We start from the raw sequence: 25,340 nt of genomic DNA, 5'->3' as shown, positions 1-25,340 counted from the left end.
CAGATTGAGCCCCACCCAGTCAGAGCTGCATATTCGATATAGCGCAGACTTTTGACGCCAGATGCCTTCCTGATGCATCCCTCCCCATTTATCCAGGCTTGATGCACTGGCTTGTGCATTCCCAGTAGCTGGGGAGCAAACTGAGGTTCAGTGTCTCATCCAAGGACACTTAGGCTGATGTGGCCAGATTAAGGTGGGGATCAACAAGCCAACCCTGGGATCAATAGGTGACCCACTCTACAACCTGAGCCACAGTCACCCCTACGGCCAGAAGAGTGATTTAATTACACCAGTTAAAACAAAGAAATAAATTATTTTAGTTAAACTCTACCGCATAGTCCCATAGACTAGATCAGCATCAATTAAACAATTGGTTGTCAACTCTAAAATTAATCTGTATTTTGATAATCAGTTAAGCAGTTTGAGTCATTTTTGAGTCCAGCTCTTAAATGTTAAAATTTTCTGGTTTCTTTAGTCCTCTATGACAGTAAGCTGAATATTTTGGGTTGTGGACAAAACAAGACATTTGAGAACATCATTTTGGGGCTTTGGGACATGTTGATTGATATTTTTTTTTTTTTGAGAAAATAATGGACAGTTTAATCAGCAATGTTTTTATATTTCAGGTTTGGGAAGCACCGTAAGGACGAGAGGCCAGGAGAAAAGATGGATCGTAAAGGCTCCAGCAAGTGGAGGCCGGAGGAGACACAGGCTTCAGAAGAGGAGACGATGAAGATGAGGATGGAGCAGGAGAGGTAAGCTCTTCATGATGTAGCACCTGCTAAATGCTATTTAATTTACTGTTTCTACTCAATGCTGCAGTAGTAAAAGTCATTTTGACTCTGGACTCTCATGCATTTTGCTTCCTTGGGATCCACTATCAAAGAGGGAAAGAACGTCATAACTTTGCCACTTTGTAAATCAAAGTCAACCAGTTGAATAAAATCTTAATTTTCTAACGGGCATCATTCACAATGTTTTTAAGTGAAAAACAACTTTTGAACAGCCATGATCATAGTTACAGTACAAAGCGCATATCCAAATTAAAGCTTCTAGGTTGTCACTGGTCCTTTGCCTCTTGTAGCTTTTCTTCCGTCTGCTCATTGAAGTTAAAATTCTACACTTAGGAGACTATGAAATTCATTTTGGCTGTGGCTTGTTAGTCCTGTAGTGCTGCTCCCTGCTTTGATCAACATTTCTAGTTTGTGTTCTCTCAGTCCAATGTTTTTTTTCTCCCCAATATGATAATAGGATAATGTGTAGTGAGCATGTCATTATTGTGAAATAAAGCCTGACAAGGTGGTGAAAGATTTATTTTGCAGAAATTACCCACTCATGGTACATTATGCAGCTTGTTACACGGCTGCTTACTTAAAGCTACTACAAGGAACAAAAGCAGCAGTGTTTCCACCACCATAACCACAACATCAGAAATAAAACTGTTTAAATAAAAAGCTCCTCCTGCTTGTTTTTAACTGGCTAACATGCTACTCACTCTAACTTTGCCTAGGGAAAATGCAACACAGCCTTGTTTAATCTGATTTCAATTAGATCCCGACCTGGTGGTAAGCATTAAGAATATATAGAAACAGTACTATTCACAGAAATATACTATACAGAAATAGTCGATCCTCTTGTGAATGGTCTCATTAACTTATGGAGATCATTTAGAGAATTGAAACTGTTAAACTCCTTGTAGTAGCATTAGAAATCAATAATTTGACACAAAATACCAATTTAAAATGATTTTATAGTTTTTAAAAATGATTTTATTGATTTAAAATGATTTTATTGTTCCCCCAGTGTCTATGATCAGAAATGTGTTCATAGAAACAGTCTTATTCAGAAATATCTGACCTTCAAATGCCACAATTGACCAAACTCTCGTAATTGGCCTTCTAGTTAATCCCTAAGGTACTGGATCGGTTTGAGGTTGAGGTTCTGTGCAAACCAAGTTCTGTCACTCAAAATTCAAACAAAATATTTCTTCGTGAACCCTGTTTTGTTCTCTAGGGCGTTGTCATTTCTACATCTGTTTGACTGCAGATTTTGCTACTGCAGCCTGATGAGCCCAGTACAAGATTAGTTGGAAATAAGTGGTCTTGGAGGATCTGACCACAGTTCAGGAAGTGTTTTCAATCTAGCATAACAGTCAGACTAAAGGAATTCCCTCTGACATTTTATGGACTAAACAAAATGACTTTGTAAATAAACACTTTTGTGCAGAAGCACTATCTTTGTCTATCCATCTTTATCTTAATGGTTTAATAAATAGAGCATTTATGTATTTAAAATACGAGTTGATTGTTGGAGAACCTGTCATCTCTGAGTCTTTTACTGTTAACGGGTTATTGCCCAAAACCAAACGGCCCCAAGACAGCAAGTCTTTTTGTCACTGCCTGACTCACTCCCTCTCTCCACCAAACTAAATGTCAGTCGGGCACCATGCCAGTTTTTTTTGGGGGACGGCGGTTTATAAATGCCAAGGCCATTATAGCCCTGCCAGCTAATTAATTCCCATGCTCTTGGTGTAGGGGCAAGAGTCATTACTCCCCGCAGTTGCTCGTTATGAACATTTGGTTTGTAATTCTTTCTTTACGCCTTCAGAGCAGATAGTCCAATAATATGATAATAGCCAAGTCTTTATTTTTAATTGGAATAAAGTTAGCACAAATGCCACGTCACATGATTTGGTTGTTATGCTGGGTATCATTAAAAGTTCAGAATTGTCCTTTTGTGTGTTAATCCAATCCGTGGCTTCTCTGTTATTTCTTGTTCTCAAATGTCAAAGTCATGTGTAATAACAATGGAGTTATAAAGCCTTTGGACCACTGAAACCTATTCAGGACTATTTTGTAGTACTTTAAACACACAGGTGTATGGATGTCACAGATAAAATATATCTTTTGCACCTTACTGAATGAATTTTGCAAATTTACATTGACTTTTCAGCACAGTTGAACATAAACCATATGTATTTGGCTGTGTAGTTGTTGTTACGTTCAGTTCTCTTTGTACACCTCTATGCCAGCAGCAGCTGTGGCCCTCTGCATCATGTTTTCATGTTGTCCCTCCGACGGCCCCATTCTTGTGAATGAGATATTTTAAGAACGCTTTGAGGGAATTTCTTCAGACTTGGCACAAACATCAACTTGGACTCAAGGATGAACCGATTAGATTAGGTGGTCGAAGCCCAAAGTCACTGTGACATCACGTCTGTCTCATTCCCGTGAACACAATTGTTCAGTAATGCATATAGTTGCTCTGTCAATATGTGCTGCTTAGCAGTTCTCTGGGTAGAGGGTCAGGGTTACTCTGCTATTAATATGTGCTAAGGTTGCATTTTTTGACAAGGCAGCATAAATCGACCGAACTGAAGACTTGGTGCAGATGTCCACTTGGACTAAAGGATGGACTGATTAGAATTTGGATGCCAAAGGTCAAGGTCACTGTGACCTCTTAAAACACATTTTCTGCCATGATTCAAAAATCCATACACTAATTATAACAATGTATTAGACAAATGTCTAATACTCATTGAGTTGCTGATATTTTATATCCAAAAGGTCAAAAGTAAACTTCTCTGTGACATCATAACGTTCTCCAAAAACACCTGAAGCTCTCACTCAGTCCTTCTTTGTAAAATAGTGTCTTGTTGAAGACAGCGTGTGGCAGCTGCGAGGCTGTATTTCTAGTTTCTTATATGAAGCTTTTTAATCTTGACATGGTGCAAGTGGTTTCCAAAATCATGTTTTCTTTCCCTTGCTGTTGTACATAATGTAGGGTATGTTATTGACATAAAAAAAAATCAATTCATCTAGAGTCTTTAAAGCTTTCTGCGCTGCAGAATGTAAAAAACTATGGATTGAATGCTTTCTTTAGCTGCTACACACTACAGCATGTGATCTAATACTGTTTGTCACAGATAGGGCTGCCTCTCATTACAAGTAGAAGTTCAAGTAGACACAGTGTTTCCACTTATTTCTTTACTTATCTTTGAGGCAGAGCCTCTGCAAGAGCTGAGAAGTTATTTGTTCTTTTGTTTGTGAGTGTGCAATAGTTTTACCATGTAGAGTTCTGGGGGCAAAAAAAGCTAAGGGAAATCAGACCAAATGGTACCACAAACAAAAAACAGTCAAATTAAGGTCAGCACTATGTGCATCCACAGAGCAGCAACTGTCTTGGGATTGTCTGACAGTAGATTTTAAGTCAATGCATTAATTATTTTGTCCAGCGTTGGTGTTTGACTCACTCCAGCCAAGCATACCTTCTCCCTAAGCACCTGAAAAGCACAAGCATGCTTCTCGTTTGTGTTTAACCACTAGCTGAGATACACTGGTATTGATGGGGAGATCCCACTGAGGATGTGAGGACTGCGGCTGCTTCGGTGTTAAACAATGATCCAGTTAGCCGTGTTTCACCAAGCTGCTCTCCCAGGGTTCAGCCGGAGCTTTGGCACCTCGCTGCAGAGCACCTATTGATTGGCCACAGCCAGAGGCTATGGTTAATCCAGCTGTGATTGACTAGATGAATGGATTTCCTCACAGTTTTAAGTCTCGGGTCCCAGTGGACTCCAAGCCCTAGTCAGGCAAACAAATCCAGATAGACAGCTTCGACAGTAGACTGATGTTTTTGGTGGAAAATATGTGTCCATTTCAAAAGTAGATAAAGATGCACACATGACAATAAATGGTGATTGTTGATGTGAATGTAGGCATGTTGTAAGGTATCTGGCCTGAATCCGATTATTTTATTTTATTTATATTTTATTATTATTTTATTGATGCACCATAGCTAATAAATAAAATATAATAAAACTTGGCTTTGACCAGTACTGATGTATTTCAGATTAATGGATCCTTGAAAATATAGATTTAAACTGTTTAATTACACCACAAGGTATTGTAACTGGCATGTGTACCTGTTTGATTGGCCAACACAGCAGGTTGCCAGGTGACACTGGACTGGGCTTTGGCAAAAGCCGACTCAAACCTCCTTTTGAATTAAGAGAATAAAAGAGTATAATCAGGAAGGCAATCAAGGCACTCCAAAAACAAATGATAATGACAACGTCATTCAGAGCCCTGATGAAAACCTGTAGTGGTCCAAACATGTTAGCATTTCAAATGATTTAGCCAGTGTAATAAAAGCTTTTTAATTTTTCCTTCCTTATCATTGCCATTTATTTTTTTGGAGTGCTTGAATTGCCCGCCTGATTATCCTATTTTTTTCCCCCGTTTTTCAAGAGCACCCGGCACATTGTTCATCGGTGACTGAGTATACAGAGCAGACTAAGACGGTGCTTTAGTCTCAACACTGTTTGCGACTGTTAACAGTTGGTGTGTTAAAAGGCAGCCAGATGGCCAGAGGGTTAAAAGTTCAATCTATACAGCAAGCATTGTGCTATCATGTAATTTGTTACAGTGAACTTCCCTTGACCTAGACTCTTACTCAGCAGTACTACGTCTTGCTCACAATTAACGAAATCAGCTCTTGTATTTCTGTACTATTAAAACTCCACTGTGTGAGATTTCAGGGATCTGTTGGCAGAATATGGCAGAAATTGATTGTATTAGTGATAACTTGGTGTATAATTGCCTGAAAAGAAAAATGGTTGAGTTTTTGTTACCCTAGAAAGAGCCTCTAAAATCTACAGAAGGTACGGTTCCTCTTCCATGGAGGTCACCATGTTGAACCACGGCGTTTCTGCAGTAGCCCAGAATGGACAAACCAAACACTCCCTCAACATAGACACTTGCTCAGTACTACCACAACTGTACTTTCTGAACTGTTTTTCTGCACAGTTGAAGTAGATTCTTATTACTGCACAGATGTGTAATATCATTTCCTGGGCCTTCTGTGTAGCTGGTTTGCTCCACTATGAATTATCAAAATCTAGCAGCATTCCTCTTGCATAACAAGTGCTTCAGAACCTGCTAAAGCTACTTGGCGCCAAATTATAAAACCTTTCCAGATATCGAATGTTATCAATCCAAAAGGACTTTCAGCAACCATCTTATCCTGCTGGACCTCCTCCTTTCATGTACTTCCTGCCTTTCACCGCAGTCTATCAGTTGTGTCAGCATTACCGCTAAGAGGGAGGTTTATTACACAGTGGGTACAATAGCACATAATGGACCATTGTTCTGGCTTGATGTGGTAGAAAGGTCACTCGTCAAACACATTTCTTCTACCATAATGTCCCATCCTGCCATTTCTATACCCTTTTATCTGCTTTCTCTCCCTCTGTTTCTGCCGTGCGCTCTTTTTGTTCAGCCTTTGGGTTTTTTCTTACCTCTCTCGTTCCTTTTTTATCATCTACCCTTCATGCTGAGAGTATTTTCATCTCTCATCAAGGCTGGTTGTTATAAAGAAAACAATGTTTTCCCTTCGTAAATATTTTGGGACTGAAAGGGTAATGATTAGGTCAAGTGTGGTTTTCCTTCCTGCCCCGTTTCAATCAGCGTAATTGCATTTGTACTATTGTGCATTTTTAGCAACATTGCTTTTTAAGTGCTTGTCATGTTGACACAGATAGAGGCTTATATTTTTTTCTTAAAGGAATACTTCACTGAACACTGAAGCTTTAAAGCCCTGCAGGTCCTCTGAAACCTTGAACAATTTGAAAAGCTCAAGTTACCCTTGATTGACACCAGTTACAATGTATTCCTGTAGTTTTACTGCAATAAAAATATCAGTATTGTTGAAAAACATTTTTTTTTACCTTAAAATATGACTACACTCACACAGATTCTATTTGTTGCTATCACAGTTAGCTGTTTACTTTTGCAGCAAGCTGCTGTCTCTTCTTGTGTAGGTAGGTAATGACAAATTCAAATGACTAACCATGCTATAATAAATGGAAGGTGTTTTTCAATATTTTGTGGAAAATGCTGCTACCAGTGTCTCTCATGTGAGGATTTGCTGCTTATCTCCATGTCATATCATTAAAAATTTAATATCTTTGAGCTTTGGACTGTTGGTTGAGCAATTTGAAGACGTTACCTTGGACTCCGGCAAATTTTGATCGGTGCTTATTCACTGTTTTCTGAGGTTTTGTAGACTAAACATTGCAGCACAGATTAATGGATAATGAAAATGTCTTTCAGTTATTTTTCAGCCAAAAATATCAAACATTTACTGGTTCCAGTTTATTAAATGTGAGGATCTGCTGCTTTTCTTTGTCAATTATGGTTGTAAATTAAGTGTGTTAGTGTTTTGGACTGTGAGCTGGACAAAATAAATTATTTTAAGACGTCACTTTAGGCTCTGGGACAGTCTCTAGGAACATTTTTCATGTTTTGGTGGGGTTTTTTGACATTTTATAGACTTAATGATAAATAGATTAACTGTGAAAATAATGTGCAGATTAATCAACGATGAAAGTATTGTTAGTTGCATCTCTGCACTTCAGCATCTAGGCTGCATATATATGTTTTAGATCAGTTTTAACTCCACAAATGTAGGTTGCCGTCTTTGCCGTTTGTTCAGCACTTCAGCTCTCAAGAATTGAGATTGTGTCCTCAACCACAACTGGTTCAAAACTGCATCCTTCCTCGCTCAGAAACTGGCCCCATTGACCCGTCCAGTGCCTTGTTTTGGGAAGGGGGCTGCACGGCGAAGGCCAGGCGCTGGATTGGTATGTCTGGTCTTATCTTATCAGCCACTACGCTTGTGTATACAATCAGGAGCTGCTCCCGCTTCTGCTGCTGCTTTCTCTGATGGAAAACACTGTTTTTCCTCTGGGTTTAAAGATAGATCCCTCAAGGGCCCTGCTTCCTTCTGCGCTATTAGATAATTGCTGAGTCCACAAATAGTACAGACACAGCTTGCAAGCTTTCATCTGACACGGGTTAAGTTGTTGGAGTAAGTACACATTTTGCTAAAAAGATTGCTACCCCTGTCTGGATACCGTAGGGAGCTGTTAAAGCCATCAAGTTCATTACCAGCCTCCCTTTTAGAAGTATTTCCACCAATTTCTCCTTGATTTATTTTTTAAAATCCACATTTTGTACCGACCCTCCAATGGGGAGCCCTCCTTATTAGACTTATTGTTTCATTATGCACAGCATGCAAATTTTCTGGAGGAAGCGTTTCAGGTTTTAGCCCGCTGAGTCTTCAGTGAAGTTGCACCCCCTACCTCGTCACCGCTGTGGCTGTCCCATTCGCTTTCCCACTGCCATTAAAAAGGGGCCTGGAGAAAAGAGAGCAGTATGATAATTGGTAGTTGTAAAGCTCTGATAATTGGCAAGGCTGTAATTATGGGGCTGTGTGATAGGTAGTCCCCCTGCTGTAGGAAATGGTGTTGCCAGTTATTCAGAAGATAATGGCCTAAAGAGAAAGAGTGTGTGTGTGTGTGTGTGTGTTTTTGTGTGTTTGAGTTGTGTGTGAGACAGAAAGGTGTCAAAGGTGTGGTGTGTGTGTGTGTTTGAGAGACAGCTGGAGAAAAGCATGGTAGCTATACATTAACAGCACTCTGAATAGAAAGTGCTTTCCTTGTATGAGGTTTTTGTGGAGGCGAGAGACCTATTATACATTGTTTATGGTATTATTCAGAAGGGGAAAAGCATAAATAATAGACTCCGCACCTTCCTTCTCTACTGTAATGGAAAGTTAAAAAGGCACAATAAACAATCACTTGCAGATGTTGCAGTGGCTCATCTGCTGTCTTGTTAATGTGATACCTGAGATTTAGAGCGTCTCTCAGCTCCACAGTGTGTACACTACAAGGCTTTAGCAACATAAAGGTTTACGTCACACGGTGGAAACCAGTAAGGTGGCAGTTTCAGTTTCCCACGGAGAAGTTTTAGCCAGGAGTCATAAAGCATTTCACTGCCCTTCGTTCATTTCTTGTGCAGAAACAGTTCTCATTCTTAGTTGTCAAGTACTGTTGATTTGTCACACTCCTTAGAAAATCATACAGACCCACAAGGTACCCTCCAGCAGCTGTATGAGGTGCACCCAGCTTTCAATGTAGGAAAAGAGAGAGAAAGTCTGTGTGAAGGAGGTGGAGTAGATGGGTGGCTCAAACAAACACAGGGTTTCACCCAGGAGGCCAGGCTCTGTATCCCATGTGAAACCAAAATGTGATGAAAAGCTTTGAGGTAGCTAACATTACCTGTGTCATAGTCAGACAGATTTAACCAATTAAAAATATGTTAATGGACAATCTATGTTTTGTGTACCATTGCTCTGGAGCTCTAGAGGTTTTCTCACAAATTGTTTTGGTCTGACTTGTAAGTCTAGAAATGTCAGTAGCTGCATCCTGTTATACATGATTTTTATTGCCAGAGCAATTGTTGAATAAGAACAGGCGAACAAGAGCAGCCATTTCAAATGAGCACTTTATCATGTTATCATTCTGTTAGTAGAGAAAAAGATGTGTGTTGTGTATCCTATTAATTATTAATCAATTATCAGTTGTTAACATGTTTAACTATCGGTTAAAGAAACTTCTTCACTTAAGTCAGCTGATGTACATAATGTATTTATTTGAACCCAAAACATGATCTTTCCCTGAACCTAGCCAAGCTTTGGTGCCTAAACCTACTCAAACTGTGACCGTTTCACAACATCAGCCACATGTTGAAAAGCCTTCCTGGCAGCATCTCATACAGACATGAAAGGGAACCTAGTTTGTCAGGATGAGACTCTGAGAGGCATGACAAAGCAATATCAGTATATGATGAGCTGGGATGAGAATGGGCTGGTACTAAATGAGTAGTTTTATTCTTCTTGTATCATGTAACACTGTGTTTGAGTGATTTTGTTTGTCAATATAGAAAGAGTTCTTGCATAGATAAAAGGTAATTTTCTGTACAAAATTACTTCTCAAGTTGTGTATTTGAAGGTAATTGTTGGATGCTATTAATGACCAAAAACAACCAAATATATATTTAGTAATTTACAGTTACCTAAAAAGGCAAAGTCAAAGAACACTTTTTTTTTTTTTAGCACAATTTATCTCAAAAACCTGAACAGCAAACAATGAATGATTTATATTAAAACCTCTGCTATGGCATGTGTATTTTTATTATGTGACAGAAACATGTATATTGTGCTTTTTATGTACTAGAAATTAAATAGAGAAACCATTTATTGATGAAACAGACAAATGGGAGTGTCTTCTTTTGTTTTTCCATCAAATGAAATACCTGACAACGGAGCCATAGTACCTTGGACTAGTTTGTCCAAGGAGCTAACCAACCTGTAGACTGAAACTAAATCCAATCGGTAGTGATCGGTTGCTCATATTACCAACATCCTCATAGCTTCAGTCACTTTGGTTCTTTGGCTCAAGTACTTGAGACTGAATTCATTAAAATAAACCATTTTTGCTCCAGAAATATTTGTGGAGCTAAAATACAACACTGCTATGATATTGACAATGAAACAAGTCAAGTTTATTCTCTCAGTCTTTCAGTCAATATGAATAGAAGTGTTGGCCTAAAGCAAATACCATTGCTGGGACCATTTAGCTTAATCTATTTAACAATAGAAAACCAGAATCTATTGCTTTACGTGGTATGTAAATGAAAAAAATGACTAATGGATATTTGGCATGGCAGTATCCATTTAAACAACACTTAATAGCAACGTGCATCACAGCACCAAAGCGTTCCTTTTCTAACACACCCCAAAAACTTGATTTTTAGTGTAAATGTGTCAAATTCAATCTTCATCATCAGGATCCAAGCTAAGACCAGGGAGCTGAGGGAGCGCCAGGCCCGGGAACGAGACTACGCCGAAATTCTGGACATAAGCCGCACACCAGAAAGGTCCTCTGAAGAAGAGCACCCCTACGCAGGCATCAACCCTCTGAACAGCTCCGTGGACAGTGGGCACAGCCGGCCCCACAGCCCCCGAGACGATTACCCCCACATCCATCCGCACCACCAGCACCAGCACTCAGATTCCCTCTACACCCAAGTCAGCAAAGCTCGCAACGAGCGGCCTCCATCCGCAGACAGGTAGGGCGGCATTCATGCTTGTGAAGAGTTCTGTTTTAGAAGTGTCTTACAGCTTGGTATTTTTGGTTAATCACTCAAACCAGAATTATCTTGTTATGCGTCCCCTATGGCAACAGCTGTGGCATTACGTTGTCTGTTCATCCATCATATTCTTGTGAACACAACACCTTGATAGATTTTTTTTTTTTCAAACTGGCGCAAATGTCCACTCAGGAATGATCTCAAGAATGAACTAATTAGATTTTGGAGGTCAACGTCACTATGACCTTATGTCCGTCCAAGTCTCGCAAATGTGATATCTCGAGTGTGCCTTGATGGGTTTTCTTCAAGTTTGGCACTATTGTCTGGAATGAAAGATGATGAGGGTTTGATGGTCAAGGTCACTGTGACCTCACAAAAGACATTTCAGCCATAAAATATCACACAGTGATGACATTTTATATGCAAAAGGTCAATTTTTGATTGTAACACCATAACGTTGTTGCAAAAACACTGGAAGCTCTCTGTTAGTCCTTTGCTCTCTGTACAAATAGTCTCCAGATGAAGATGGCATGTTTCTTACTGGATCACTTCACTGGATTCGTACATGTCAATATAGTGATAACCTCCATTTTGGCAAAAAAAAAAAACTACTCTTAATACTAATGAAATTCTTTCGGAGTTTTAAGTCCATATATGGGTTTGAACAGCCATGGATCTAAACTGCAGCTTGACTGGTTGGCAGAGGCATACAACTGCAAGGCAGTAATTCTAGTTTCCTTCATGTCCTCTGTTTCTCCATGAAAAATGAGTTAATTACTTGCTCACACTCATGAATTCCACTGGATTCACAGTCCCCCTCAGATGCCGTTTCCGCCCAAGCCAGGTGACAGGCTGCCATTCATGGCTCGGCAACCTTTTTACCTCCAATTCAAAAGCGTGACCCAGTCATGGTATTTCAGTAAAAGGTTTGTCCGGGCCTGATTCTGCCTCACATTCCCAGCTCTGGTAACTCTGAGGCTGCATTATTGCAGAGAGACAGCAGGCTGGCTATCACACCTGGAAGAGAAAATAATCACAGCAACAGAAGGCAGGCGGTAAATGTCAGCTCGCCGACTGCTAGACACAATGCACCGTTCTCTAGGGGGATGTGGGATTACTCTGGGGAGGCAGTGAGTGAATGGAAACCTTTGAATATCCGTCTCTCTTTCCGTCTCCCTGACCTTTCTACCTCACTTTCTTTCTGTCTTTCGCTCTCTTGTTGAATTCACCTCATTGCTACCTTTTCACTTTGGTGCTTTTCCCCATTTCCCTGCCTCCAAGCTAACAACATTTCAGACCTCTGTCCATGATTGACAGGTATCAGTCCTTTTAAAATCACCCTCTCCTGTGCATCCATGGCACAGAGATACAGCAGGAAATTTATAACCCAAAGCAAAGTCCACTGCAGCGACAGCCAGCCAAATGAAAAATGAAAACCAGAATGTTCTAAACACCCGCATCTTGTCAGCAGCAGCAGCAGCAGCAGCTCAGCACTGCAGGTCCGTGCAGAGCTGCTTCCAAATCCTCCTTCGATCAATGAAGGGAGAGATTCGTAGCCCATAAGATGGATTTAGGGAAACTTGAAGCCAATCGAGGAGAGCCTGCAGCATAGCAGGAACACAGGCAGTGCAGGCGAGTACATCCACAGCTGAATGAATGGGTTTGTCTTAGTCGTGGCTTTCACGCATCCCCAGATGGCCCCAGCAGCCTGTGTGTACTTCAAGAGTGCTGGAGCTCGTATTGATTCATAATTCATTGTGCTGCTGTTTTCACTGTGTGTTTTTTTTCTTAATCCCTGATGTGGTCCTGTGTGGAGGTATGCAGATGCACAGCAGAAGATAATATACTAGCATGACAGAGTCTTACTTAATTAGGTAAGGGAATTCACTCATGATTTAGAGTCTAATCATCATTATATTAAAGTTTATAGCTTCTCAGCACATGAGCAATAATTTTCCCCTCAGTGCTCTACGATGAGATTTTATTTTTGTTGTATACCACTGAGTTGCTTCCCTAAAGGCCCAAACTCACTGAAAGCGCCTGACGCACATTTTGAACCTCTTGTCTTGAATAGCTGAACATGCACCAGAAGTGTTATCAGGCACGTCAAACTGCCTTGACCCCCCTACTCTGACCTTGTTTTGATTTTGGAGCGACAAATGAGGACCCTGCTTGTTATTTTTGCAGCTGCAGTGTCACCTTATTTCCTGGTAGTTTTTCGAAATGCTAGTCATCATTGATTATATCATGAAACTGATTATCACACACTATTTCCCACAGTACTGCTGGTTCTGTGGTGTTGGCATTTTAAATCTGATGATCTGAACAACAGCTGGCTAACAGATTAGCACTACGGCTTTTGACAATAGATAAACAATCGATAGTCTAGAAATGACAGTAATTGTGCCTCATTTGACATTGTTTTTTCTGACAAATCCATTTATTAAACTTTAACTTAAAATGAGAAAAACATAGAAAATGAACAGGAGGAAATGAGGTGTGTTTTGTATCTTAATGATGGTGATTAATCGATTGATTGTTATCAGTTTCGGTTAATGATAACGCACAAAATTTGCAACATTTTACGACAAAGCAGTGTATAGGCTCATAAACATAATCCCTTTCAGTCATCACTTAAGACCCACTAGAAGTGTGTAGTGGTGTCTGTATCGAGAGAGACTCTGCCCTCTGCCTATGTTTCCTTATTTTCTTGTTATTTTGCTGCACTTGGGACACTTAACCAACCCAAACCATTGGTATTTGACATCCTGGGAACAAGACTTAACAATCACCTCTATTTCTGGTGTGTTTATGAACAACTTGCTGATTCTACCTTTAAGTATTCACTCCTTCTCACTTCTCAAATGTGAGGTTTGCTGATTTGTTTTGCTTTATGTTATTTGAGTTGAATGTGGAGGTTTTGGTCAAAACAGGCAACTCAAAAACATTATTTTGTCTGTGGGAAACTGTGATGGGCCTCTCAACTACAGTATTTGTTTACATTTACAGGTAAAATGACTAAGCAGTCTATAAAATAGTGGATGCCTTCGTCAACAATTAACTATTCAGCAGATGCAGCCCTAAAATGAAAAACCATGATCACACAACTTCAGTAGCTCATTATACTTCATTGCACTCCAGGCTTTGGATAACTGTTCAGCTGGGCTTCAGAGACATAACTCTTTATTGCGTTTCATTTTGTAACACCACAGAGAGATTAAGCCAAGGTAATATTGGTCTTTTTAATTAACATCAGCAACAGGTCTCACTTTTGTTTAACTTGTGTAGGATATAAGAGCATAAAATGTGATTATAGACACAGCTGTTATACTTAAATGTTACTTTTCATACTGTACATCTACTCCTCATGGCTGACCATGCTACCCAGGGCTTGAAATGCTTGCTTTTTTCAGGAGGCTTTGATCACAGCCGTTTAGGTGCCAGGGACGTAAACTCCTTTAAGATATAATGTTGCATTCCCAGATCCCCACTCGTAAGAAAAACATACCTCCCGAGAGAACCAGGAAGCGTGTTTCCTGTTTCCTGTCTGCCCCCTACTGAACAGGAAGTGAATTAGACCCTGCCATGCCAAGCACGGGAGGGAGGGAGTCTCACCCGACGGCGGGAGTGTTTGTTATTATGGGATTCGAATGGCAGCGTGGACTGATATCAGAGCTTAAGCATTGTGGAGATTTTGATCAAAGCAATAACATGTCCATAGAAACTGAGAGTGAAGGAAAATGTTATTTCGTTCCTACACCAACACTTCTCTTTTTAAATGTCAGGCATGCCATGAGAAGTTAAAACATAAACAGTTTTAGGTTTTGTTTGAGTCAGCTTAATCGTAGGGTGTTGCTGTGTGCTGGATTTGCCTTTTTCACCTTTCAAGTCAGGAAATGTTTAAGTAGCTGAATCTGTGGTTGCTATTGTTGAATGTTGTTGAATATGTTGAAGACAGGCAAATTAATCTTAAATGGTGTATTTTCTGAAAATTTCATGCCCCAAGTCAAGCGTGATACGCCTTTTAAAATATCACAGTTTTAAATTTGGGTTTGTGTAGTCCTTTTGTTGGTTTGGCCATGTTGTGATTGTCACGAGATTATGACTCAGAATGAAACTCAAAGGTCAAAGCTATGCTAGAGATGTGGAGGCTTTAGTATAAAATAATCTTCAGGAATGCTACAGAGGAATGACACTCCAGTCACAGTTTTAACTGGTATTCTTATGTTTTTTGGGCTTTCCTTTTGCCTTTTTTGCGTTTACTGTATAGCCTTTTTCTGTATGTAAAGTCACAAACGTCTGTAAAGTTATAAAGACTATGCCAAAGAGAAAAAACACTGCCTCCGAACTGCTGAAAACAGCACACGTTTGTGATCCAGCCTTTGTTCTGTTATTTGGTGACATCACAATATACCACATTTGTATTATGCACAGCTAGTTTGAAAAAGAATTTGTGATGGGCTCGGGGCCTTAAAGAGGCAGGAACAAATACAGAGAGTCTCACACAGAGGGTGAACAGAGGTGCTGCAGCTTTGAACATGAAAGCATGTAATGCTATTCTAGTAGAAACCCCAAATAAAACTATGAGCATTTGCTAGGCTGACCGATGAAAGAGCAGTGCACATTAAAATGGTGAGCATTAGCATAAGTGGAAACATCGGAGAGATTCAGCCGTACATGTTTGAGCCTCAGTCACACCCAGACTCAGATGAGGAGCCTGCGGTGCACAGAAATCTGCGACTAGCAGGACTTTAAGCGTAGTTAGCATCTATTGTTGATGTTTTCTGTTAGTTTGGAACTGGCAGTAGCTGGCACAGCTCATGCTAACTTTCCCACTCTGTACTGAGAAGATCACTCTCAGCTGCTCAGCTGGAGGTTTCAGATTTCTTTGTCAGTGATGTTTGCATATTTCATAATGATTGCCTTTCAAATTTGTTGCTTTCTGATGTATCCAATGCATCCCATGTTTTCCCAGAAGTTATAGCAACTAGCAGCCAGTAGGAAACACACAGTTATGTTGAATAAATTTCAGTGTGAACATTGTTGGAAACATTTGGGACTATGTCAATAAACAATTCAACAAAATATATAACATAAGTCTAGCATTTTTAGACAGTTTGATGTAGAAATGTTATATTATTATAGCTTTCAGGAGAGGAATGTGTCTTTGTTGTTACCATGACTCTTAACTGTTACCATTACTCCAGCTGCTGCTATTAGAGATAATAATCATCAACATTGTCATCATGATCTTCCTGAAGCATGTTATCCAAACTAATGCTGGCCAAGAGGAAATTCATCCTTTAACCCTGGCACTGTCACATCCTTACTCAACCCATTTAACAACAGGATCAAAATTTTCTCCTGCGTCTCCAAACGAGAATACCAGAATCACACCGCCCCAGTATGCTCCCAATTCTTCCTGGGGCCATAAAACGCACAATTGCTTCTCTAAGCACCGCAATGCTTGGCAGTCCGAGAGGAAACAAGGAAAAAAAAGACAACATGCAGCTGCATAAATATCCATCGGAATTTATTTTTAATTGCCTCTTTTTCCTTCAAACATAGCGCTGTCAGAAATTTCAATTTAACTGCAGAGGTTTCAAAACAAAAACAATTAAAGAGGCTAAAAAAGAGCTTCAGAAGCCTTTGGGAACAGTCTGCCGCTTCCTTTGCTTTAAGGAGCATGACCATGAGGACTGTAGGCTCAACCAGTCTGCTGCAACATGCCTGAAACAACATTTAGCTTTTTTCTTTTCAAGTCTGCTCTGTAACGTTCACTTTCAGGATTAGACGATGTCTTTTACTTCTATTCAAAGCTCCATATTTTAACAAGACAGTAAATTGGAAGTTGTGCATGTTTTCACAGAAACACTTCATGTTTTACTTGTGCTACTCTGGTTTATTGTGTAGGAGGTGCAGTGTAGTATCAGGTTGGGAACATTTCTTTTTTTAAGTGTTTCTGTTTTGGCTCCCAACCAAATTGCATAACCTTGCTGCCGGGACACTGGTGGTCTTTCTTTCTCAAGCAAAATATTGTCCAACGGTTAGTGTTTTTTTTTATCTCCCCTAATGTTTTCCCACCATTACAGCTAAAAAAATATTTCTCACTGGGGCCCCAGAGTGTACCGCTGTCGACTGCTAACATTTCTCGCCATGTAATTTTGGCTAAATACCCTAAGAACTCTAAATTAAGATCAGGAGATTATATGCAAGGAATGTATTGGTCCCAAGCTTTGTGATAAATAGGTGTAATAAGCCAGAAACATATTTGAAATTTTTTAAAAAGTACTTCAAAATTAACAAAAATTTACCACAAATTTCATGGTAAGTAGTTGGTAATTAATAAGCAACATATTTGAAATTATTATAAATTACCCCCAAATCATCCAAACAATCACCCCCAAATTTCTATATTTTTTCCAGAGATCAGTTCTGTAGTGATCTGATTTCCGTAACACAGAAACCTCTTTTATCCATGTAAAGGCAGCAGGGCAAAAATTGTAAATGCTTGCAGCTCAGCTTCCAGCTAATTCCTGCTGAGCTAAATTAAAGTGAGTTGCTGCAGCTAAAATGGTTACCAGCTAATTACCACCTAGGTACAATGACATTTGGGTTACATTTTTAAGGGTAATTTCATAGAAATCTAGAATATGTTACTAGCTAATTACAATCTACTTACAATGAAATTTCGGGTAGAAATTGTAAAACTTTTACTATCTTATCACCTACTTGCAATGAAATTTGGGCTTGGGGTATTTTTGGAGTAATTTTTAACAAAATTTCAAATATGTTGCTATCTAATTACCACCTACTTACCATGACATAGGAAAACTGTAAAGTGAAGTGTTGGCAGTGTTCTACCAGTTCAGTAATCATGTGTTTCTTTGGCGTTCACTGCTTAATAAGATGAATTTACTAAAAACATATTCTAGAAGGAGTCAGTGTGTTATTGAATAGCTTTATTAGCCCTCATTATTTGCTGTATCACACTCCATCCCTGTTGTGTGAGCGTGCAGAGAGCCAAGTGAATTAGCCACCATTGTTTTATTTTCCCTCCCCAACTACAGGGCAGCAGTGAATGCTGGGAAGGCTCTGAGGGATTTGGTGTGATTTGATTCTCCGCGTTTCCCGAGGAGGCAGCGCTCTTATTGAATCGGCTCCATTACATTTCATCTCCACCGGGGGAATAAGGGGCCTCAGAGGGAGCAAACGTGGTCGTGTTGTATCACAAACACACCAGAAACAGCAATGCAGACAAACAAACAGACAGCCGTCGCCTTGCAGCTTTTCAGACTGATAAGACTGTGTGTGTATGTGTGTGTGTGTGTGTGTGTGTGTGTGCGTCTTCGCTTGTGTGCATTTTTTTTTTTACACATGACTTCGCTATGTTGTGTGCACACGTTTAATGGTGTGTTGGTGTTTGTGTCGTTCTTTCCTTTCGATGGAGGCGCTTCTCCGTCTTCCTTTGTTTTTTGTTCATGTGCACATGTGTGTTTGCTGGAAATGTAAAGCAGTGAGAGTGACAAGTCAAAGGTGGTGTGTGTGAGTCACAGATATAGTAATATGGCAGGTATGCAGCTGCACACACTGAATACAAAGCTGGTCCTTGAATAAGATTCTGCACAAATTTCTTTTCATGAGTCGAAAGAAGAGCTGGACTAACCAGCAAGGTGGCCCTGGGGCAAAAATGAGCTGTGCGCCCCTGTTGACTCCCTGTTCTGTCCACTTTTCTGTGCCTCGTGAAGATATCTTGTTGAATACAAATAGCAGCTTCATTATAATTTGCTCACAGCCCTGGAAAATGATAGGTGTTTGTTTGCTGAAGTGCAACCTGCTCAAGATTTGTTGTGTGTCAGTTTGTATTCTTTTGATTAAAACATGCATTTATTTAAAGCATAATCAACTAGGGCTGAACAATTAATTTTTTTAAATTTGATTGAAATCACAATGTGGCCTACTGTGACTTTCGAATCACAGGAGGCACAATATTTGTTAATGTGTGACAAAATAACATTTTAAATGATATATTGCTGCAGAGATGTCCTGGCCTACACATCATATTCTAAGGACTTAAGAAAACATCTCTTTTTGGTACAGATCCCTGCAAAAGTCACACCAAAATCATTTTAATATGCAAATTATATCAGAATTGCAATATCAGTCAGAATAATCACAGTTAGATTTTTTTTTCCTGAAAATCATCGACCCGTAGTTTCACCTAAAAAATTAACAAATAAAAATCTAGATTTTGACACAATGACTTGCTTCATCTAATATATTATAATATATCTCAGATATTGCAAATTAAATATAAATCACATGATTATATGTTCAGTCAAAGTAAAAGGTGTTGCTTGTCATGGAAATTTACACTAAACTGGAGTCCACCTCAGCTCTTTTCAGCCTCTTTGAGCTTAGTTTTTTAATTTTCCGCCTTACAAACTTCATTCTTAATCAGGCGGCTCTGATTAATTGGCGCCAGACTGACCCAGCACCAAACTGCAACCAAAGTTAGCGACTAGCTGGAGAACAGTGGAGAATTTCGCTGCTAAAGACCCAGATATTTCCATCAGGAGTTGGTGGAGACCAAAACTGAGTTAAAAGGATTGTAAATATTGCATTCATCAGTGAGCCTAAAACCCAACTCCAAAAGAAGAGTTAATGTTCTTTTGACTCTTGACAGATGAGCACATAGGCAATAGTTTGTTAACACATTAGCAATAATAACTTTTTTTGGTAATAATTTGCCAGATGTTGTGTTTTTCTGATTGGTCCACCTCCCTCAGGTGGCCCCAAAGAATCACTTACAGTAGTTTTAAGGCCATTATCATTTCAGTGAATGTTGTGCTTTATTGGTGCGTTTTACTAAACAGAGTAGCTAATTGTCTGGTTGGTAATCCAGCCTTGGTAAACAGTGTGACTGTGTGGTCCAGGACGTGAATAGTAAGACTTTTTTTCTTAATGCCGTCTCAGTCCTATTGCTTTTTACTAAACAATTAATTCAAACACCCTTCTTTCATCCAGTGATGTGTAAACATGCAGTTAATCCAACATTCCTGTGTATTCAGGGGCCCCTGAGCCTCATGACAGGGGTCCCAGTCGGGGACCAAACAGCTACAAACATGAAACTAGAAACATAAACACAGGAGTATCCAAAACTTGTACATGTTCACAAACACACACAGTTTCCAAATACAAAGACTAGACCTGGAAACTTAAACATCATTTTGCTGGATTTAGAAACTTATGTCAAAACAGTAGCTGCCACTGTTTTACATTGTTTGATGGGACAAACAGAAAAAAAAAATCTGTCTCACTGGATATCCCCCATAATCCACTTACCAACAGACATCATCCATGTTGTTGCCATATTTCTGTAATCCCACACATCTGACCGTAAAGCGTTTAATCTTTTTATCTCTTCTGTTTTCACATTAAAAGGTGTCTGCCTTGTTTGATGATTTAACACATTATTACATCACGTTTATTCTTCTGCACTGGATAATTTCCTGTAAAACTACACTAGATATAGTTCAGATGTTGAAGTGCGAAATTTTTTTGAATCTGCAGAATCAGAATCAGCTGTCAAATTGTTCTCATTTTCAAAATGTTCTGCATTTAATCAGAGCTGAAAACTAAGATTTGCTTTCATTTTCTGTGTGACTCAAACCTGACGAATTCAATTTTAAATCCGAGCACATAAAGCGAACCGTTCAGCTGGAAAACTGTGGAGAAGTGCTTTGCTTGTTCTCTGCTGTCTGCTGTTTCCCGCCAGACTAACCTGGAGATGGAGGAACTCACAGCTGTGACTTTTCCCCTCTTCGCAGCCGTTTAAGACCTGAGAAAATCGAGCTCAGTCACATCTTTCTGCACCTCAGCTGCTCTGCTATCTGGCTCATAATGTGCGAATAGACCAACAGACAAGATGTTGGCTTTCACTGCCATGCAGAATATCAATGCGTGTTCTCACCACTCACTGAGTAGAACAGGATGTCTAGCTGCAGCTTGGGGAACATCTCTGCTTGAGGGTCATCATGACTGCCTGAAATTGTCACTTCGAATGCTCATCCAAAGCTTGGTGTTGAGAACAGGGACATTATTTTGATCAGCTGCCACAGTATTTGGCCTCCAGTTAAATACATTTACATAACACAGACGTGATTGAACTTTTGCACCTGAGAAAACTCATATCATCAGCAGAAGGTACGTAGATGAGGAGATTCATCAGCTTATCTGGAACGCAGATCGCTGTCTTTGAAGTCGACTACATCTACATCCCAGGTTGCTTTTCTGCTCTGCCTTCAGGTTTGAATTCCAGTGAGAGCCATTAGACGTGGAAAAAATAAATATGTAAGAATATAATAATAAGGGAAATATTTTGTCTGCAAGAAAAAAACTTGTGGCACAACTTGAGATACAACTTCATTCAGAAATACCAAGTGAGAAAAATGCAAAGAAAAATAATAAATATCTTAAAATACTGACACAGTTGGATGCTAAACACGTCTCAATTCAGGCCTTGTGAATTCCAAGTTGAGTTGCAAGTTTGTTTATTTTGTCAAGTAGAGTCTACAGTCATCAAATTTGCGACTCAGTTTTGATTCAAGTCCACACCTCTGCTGGCCGCTATTGTTTAGTATTATTTATATCATTCACTTGTGATGAGCTTGATTATTCATTGTCGTTTGCATTCTGTTCAACAATGAAGACGACTCCCATGATCCCCTGCTACTTAATGACACCATCAAAAGTCATCTTTGGACACCATTTTGATTTAGCCTCTAGCAGAAAATCCATATTATACTGGTGACTGCAGATTCCTGGTTGTTTTATCTGGATGAGTTATGGTTTGGGGAAACAAGGACAGGTATTGTCTTTTGTGTTACATGATGGTCACAAAATTCAGACTAACTGAAACCGTATGACATATGTTTCTGTTCTACAGTGTGTCCCGAATATCCGACTTGAGATCAAGTTCACTTCTTTCTATGTAATATAAAAAGACAGCTGTATAACATAGGATAGTTAGAGAAGCGATATTTCACTGTAGAAAGACCTCGACTTTAGTTTTCTTATATATGACATTATTTTTCACTTTTTCGGCTTCATTTCCAGTGTTTTACAGGTGTACCGCTGTATTTCTGCATCAGACATCCAAAATGGCTTTTTGTCATGCCCACTAAAGGAAGCTTCAACTTTCATGTATGCAGTTCTCCATCTTCAGGTTTTACAGTCAGCTGAGCGGCAGAATACAAAGCTCTTAAAATGAACAAGGTGGATTCCATCACCGCTGCTCACGCCTGCTGTTTTGTCAGCCAGAGATCCATTAAAAATAATTTAAAATGGCTGACACCATCATTTAATCAACATGTCGTATACAAATGATTATGTATGAGTGTAGAGCGTGAGATAGGTTATATTGAAGTTAAGGTCTGTCAGCCGCCATCTGCTCCTATATGGTAGAATCAGTTACATAGTATATGAAGAAAGACAGGCCAGTCCTCTCCCACTACTAATCCCTGGATCAAGGCCAAGAGCTACAGTCGAGAGATATGTTCTGCCCCAGGGAATCTTTTATGGATGTGGGAGAGGACGGCTCAGTAGGTTTTTAGGGGTCGTTTGGGTGTTCTCGGGTTGGAACGAGAGCAGGAGGGTGAAGTCTTTATTTCCACAATGCTCCGTATCCCTTTGGAAAAACAGAATCATCATTCAGGCTTTTAAAAATACAGATGGCATTGTGTGGTACAGTTTGTTTTTTTCGACCTATGATTTAGGTTACTGTCATCCTGTCTGCTGCAACGTGTTTGTCTCCTCTGCATTCACAGAAGGGTGAGAAGCCAGGCAACTTACTGAAAGATGGTTTTAAGAAGAGCCACCGGAGCACAAAACCAAAATAATGTTTTTACCATTAGTTTTTTCCCCAAATCTCTAAGGGCTTTTAATTTAGATCGTAAAGGGGGAGTTGTTTTTCCAATAGCTTTGAAAACAAGGTGGGCTCGGCACTGTTAAAATCCACAAGCGGCCTATAAATCAAACTCATATACATGGATATCTCTTGGTCATAGCATTCACCGCTGTATGGATCTAAGTAGGCGTATAGAAATATTGGTCTGACCATTTTCTAACTGTAAATTATTAACAGGAAGCAGTGTATAAAAAAGGCTACATGTTGAACAGAAGTCTGGAAAAAAAAGTCAAGACAAGACACGACAGGCAAAAACTTCATTTCGTTCATGCACTGGTCAAGTTTGAGATGAATTTAGGTCTATTTTGCTTCCATAATGTGTCTCTTTTAAGATCAGTGGAAAGAAAATATCCAAAATGCAACAATTTGCCAATTAGCATCTGAAGATTTCTCCTAAATTCAACACAAGCTACCATTAGATAATGCCTCATTTGCATATTTAAACCTTAAATTTTAGAAAATATGTAATACAAAAATAATTGTTTTAACATAATTAATCAGGAAAATTCCAGGGTGATTTCTATTAGTTACATTTTTTAAAATTCTTCTCACTTGTAGTGTTTTGCAAGTAGCACAAACATCCACCAGACTTTACAATTCTATTTCTATATGTATATTTATATTCTGAAGGTTTTTACCGGGCTTGGGTTCATATATCATTCATGGCCAAAATTGTATTCCTAAAAACTGTGAAAATAGATTTTTATGGCTTTTGACAGTATTTTTTTTATTATTTATGGAGGGATAAAAACAGATATCTAAAATTCTGTCTGTAAAAACCTTTGACTATAATATGTCAACAAAATGAAACAATGAATTAAAATCTGGCTCTACTGAATGATCATGATTCTGGAAATGTATACAAATTTTTGTGTCTTTAAGTGCATAAAGCATCTTTTGCACAATTAAACAAGCATTTTTAATGCAAAACAAATTTGTCTTAATGTAAGTAATCGACTGGTAAAGTTTCATGGTGATATATGTTAGTTCAATTTTCTTATTTTATTCAACTGTTTTACAGAGGGGGTTTTGTTCACATATCATTCATTTATTTAATCTTAAATCATGGTGAAAATGGATTTTTATCACTTTTAATAGCATGTTCTGATTTGTGTAGCGATAAAAAGAGATCTAAAATCCCCTCTATAAAAACCCTGGACTATAATATGTCAATAAAATGAGAAAAAAAAGAAAAAAAAAGAATTTATCCAGTGTTCAGATGTTCACCTGGAATGTCTCCCCTCAAGTCCAAACCATTGCTTACAAATTTTGACAGAAGGGAAGGTAAAGAGACCCCAAATAAACTGTAATCCATTCAAGTTAGTCCTCAAGAATAAACATCAGATGTGTAGTCAGTCAGAACAATCAAAGTTGAACAATTATTTAAACAGCCTAGAAATGAATTTATTCATTTTCTTATACATTTTTTCCCTCTTTTTCGAGACCACGGGTCTGTGAAGCATGTTATTGGTGTCTCCACTTTGTTGAGACGGATTAGTTCTCATCTTGATGAGAACAAACACTAAGTAATCCTCAAGCAATTCAAACAGGAATCCAACTACTACTTTACATTTGCTTGTGATTAAAATAATTTTAATTTAACATTAATTAATTTTCTGCACCTTCAATTAACATCTTGAATCATGAACCAAATGTTGTTATTTACACCACCCAAAAGCTTTCAACCGTCTTAATCAACTGAGTCGAGTGATGTCATGTAAGCAACGTTCTCAAATTCAAACCAGGCCCAAATTAAGTAAAATACCGGGAAATGCCAACAGCTGGAGAAAAAAAAGCAGAATTCTCTTTTTAAGTGCATTATTGATGTCTTCATATTAATGATGAGGATTATGTCTCATATTTATGTAATGGGTATTCAAGCTGTAGACTCCAAACATTTTAATAGCAGACAACCTGCTGTGATCACACTAAATATTGCCTCCCTCTGAGTCCCAATCAGGAGCCGAATTAAGTGTTTGATGTGAGCTAAATGAACATGTCGTAATCCAAGATTATACTGTTATTATTGCGGTGATGTTCATATTTTGACAGTTGAGGGAAAATATCCTACAATATCCCTCTTTTAATTTAAATTTCCTTTCATCATATGTTCACATAGTGGTTTATCCACTACCTTTTCACTTTTTTGTGTGTGTGAAATGGACCACAGACCACCACTGGTTTGTCTGAAAGCCTGATTGACAATAAAATCTACATTTTATTGTCTGTCATCTGTCCCAAATTTCCTGTAGATTAGGGGAGATTAGGGTTGGGCAGTGTGTTAACATTTTCCAAAGCACCACAATCAATTCAGCAACTGACCATTGCTGATTTATTCGCACAGGTGTGTCCCACACCACCCCACATCCCCTTCAGCTGGG

General features: G+C 39.0%; 1 protein-coding gene across 9 annotated transcripts in view; it reads left to right on the top strand.

The window, feature by feature from the left end:
• Positions 1 to 25,340, top strand: part of LOC146318052 (partitioning defective 3 homolog) — a 307,847-nt gene that overhangs the window by 221,958 nt on the left and 60,549 nt on the right. For all 9 annotated transcript variants that reach the window (XM_084731436.1, XM_084731432.1, XM_084731434.1 and 6 more), the window contains 2 exons: positions 627 to 755; positions 10,689 to 10,970. In XM_084731436.1, the coding sequence (XP_084587562.1) occupies positions 627 to 755; positions 10,689 to 10,970 (411 nt within the window). The remainder of the gene's footprint in view (positions 1 to 626; positions 756 to 10,688; positions 10,971 to 25,340) is intronic.

Source organism: Lutjanus erythropterus, chromosome 12, assembly GCF_056507025.1.
Source record: "Lutjanus erythropterus isolate fLutEry1 chromosome 12, fLutEry1.hap2, whole genome shotgun sequence".
Lineage (NCBI taxonomy): Eukaryota > Metazoa > Chordata > Actinopteri > Lutjaniformes > Lutjanidae > Lutjanus > Lutjanus erythropterus.
The sequence above is the reverse complement of the archived record's forward strand: the minus strand, read 5'-3'. Positions and strand labels throughout refer to the sequence as shown.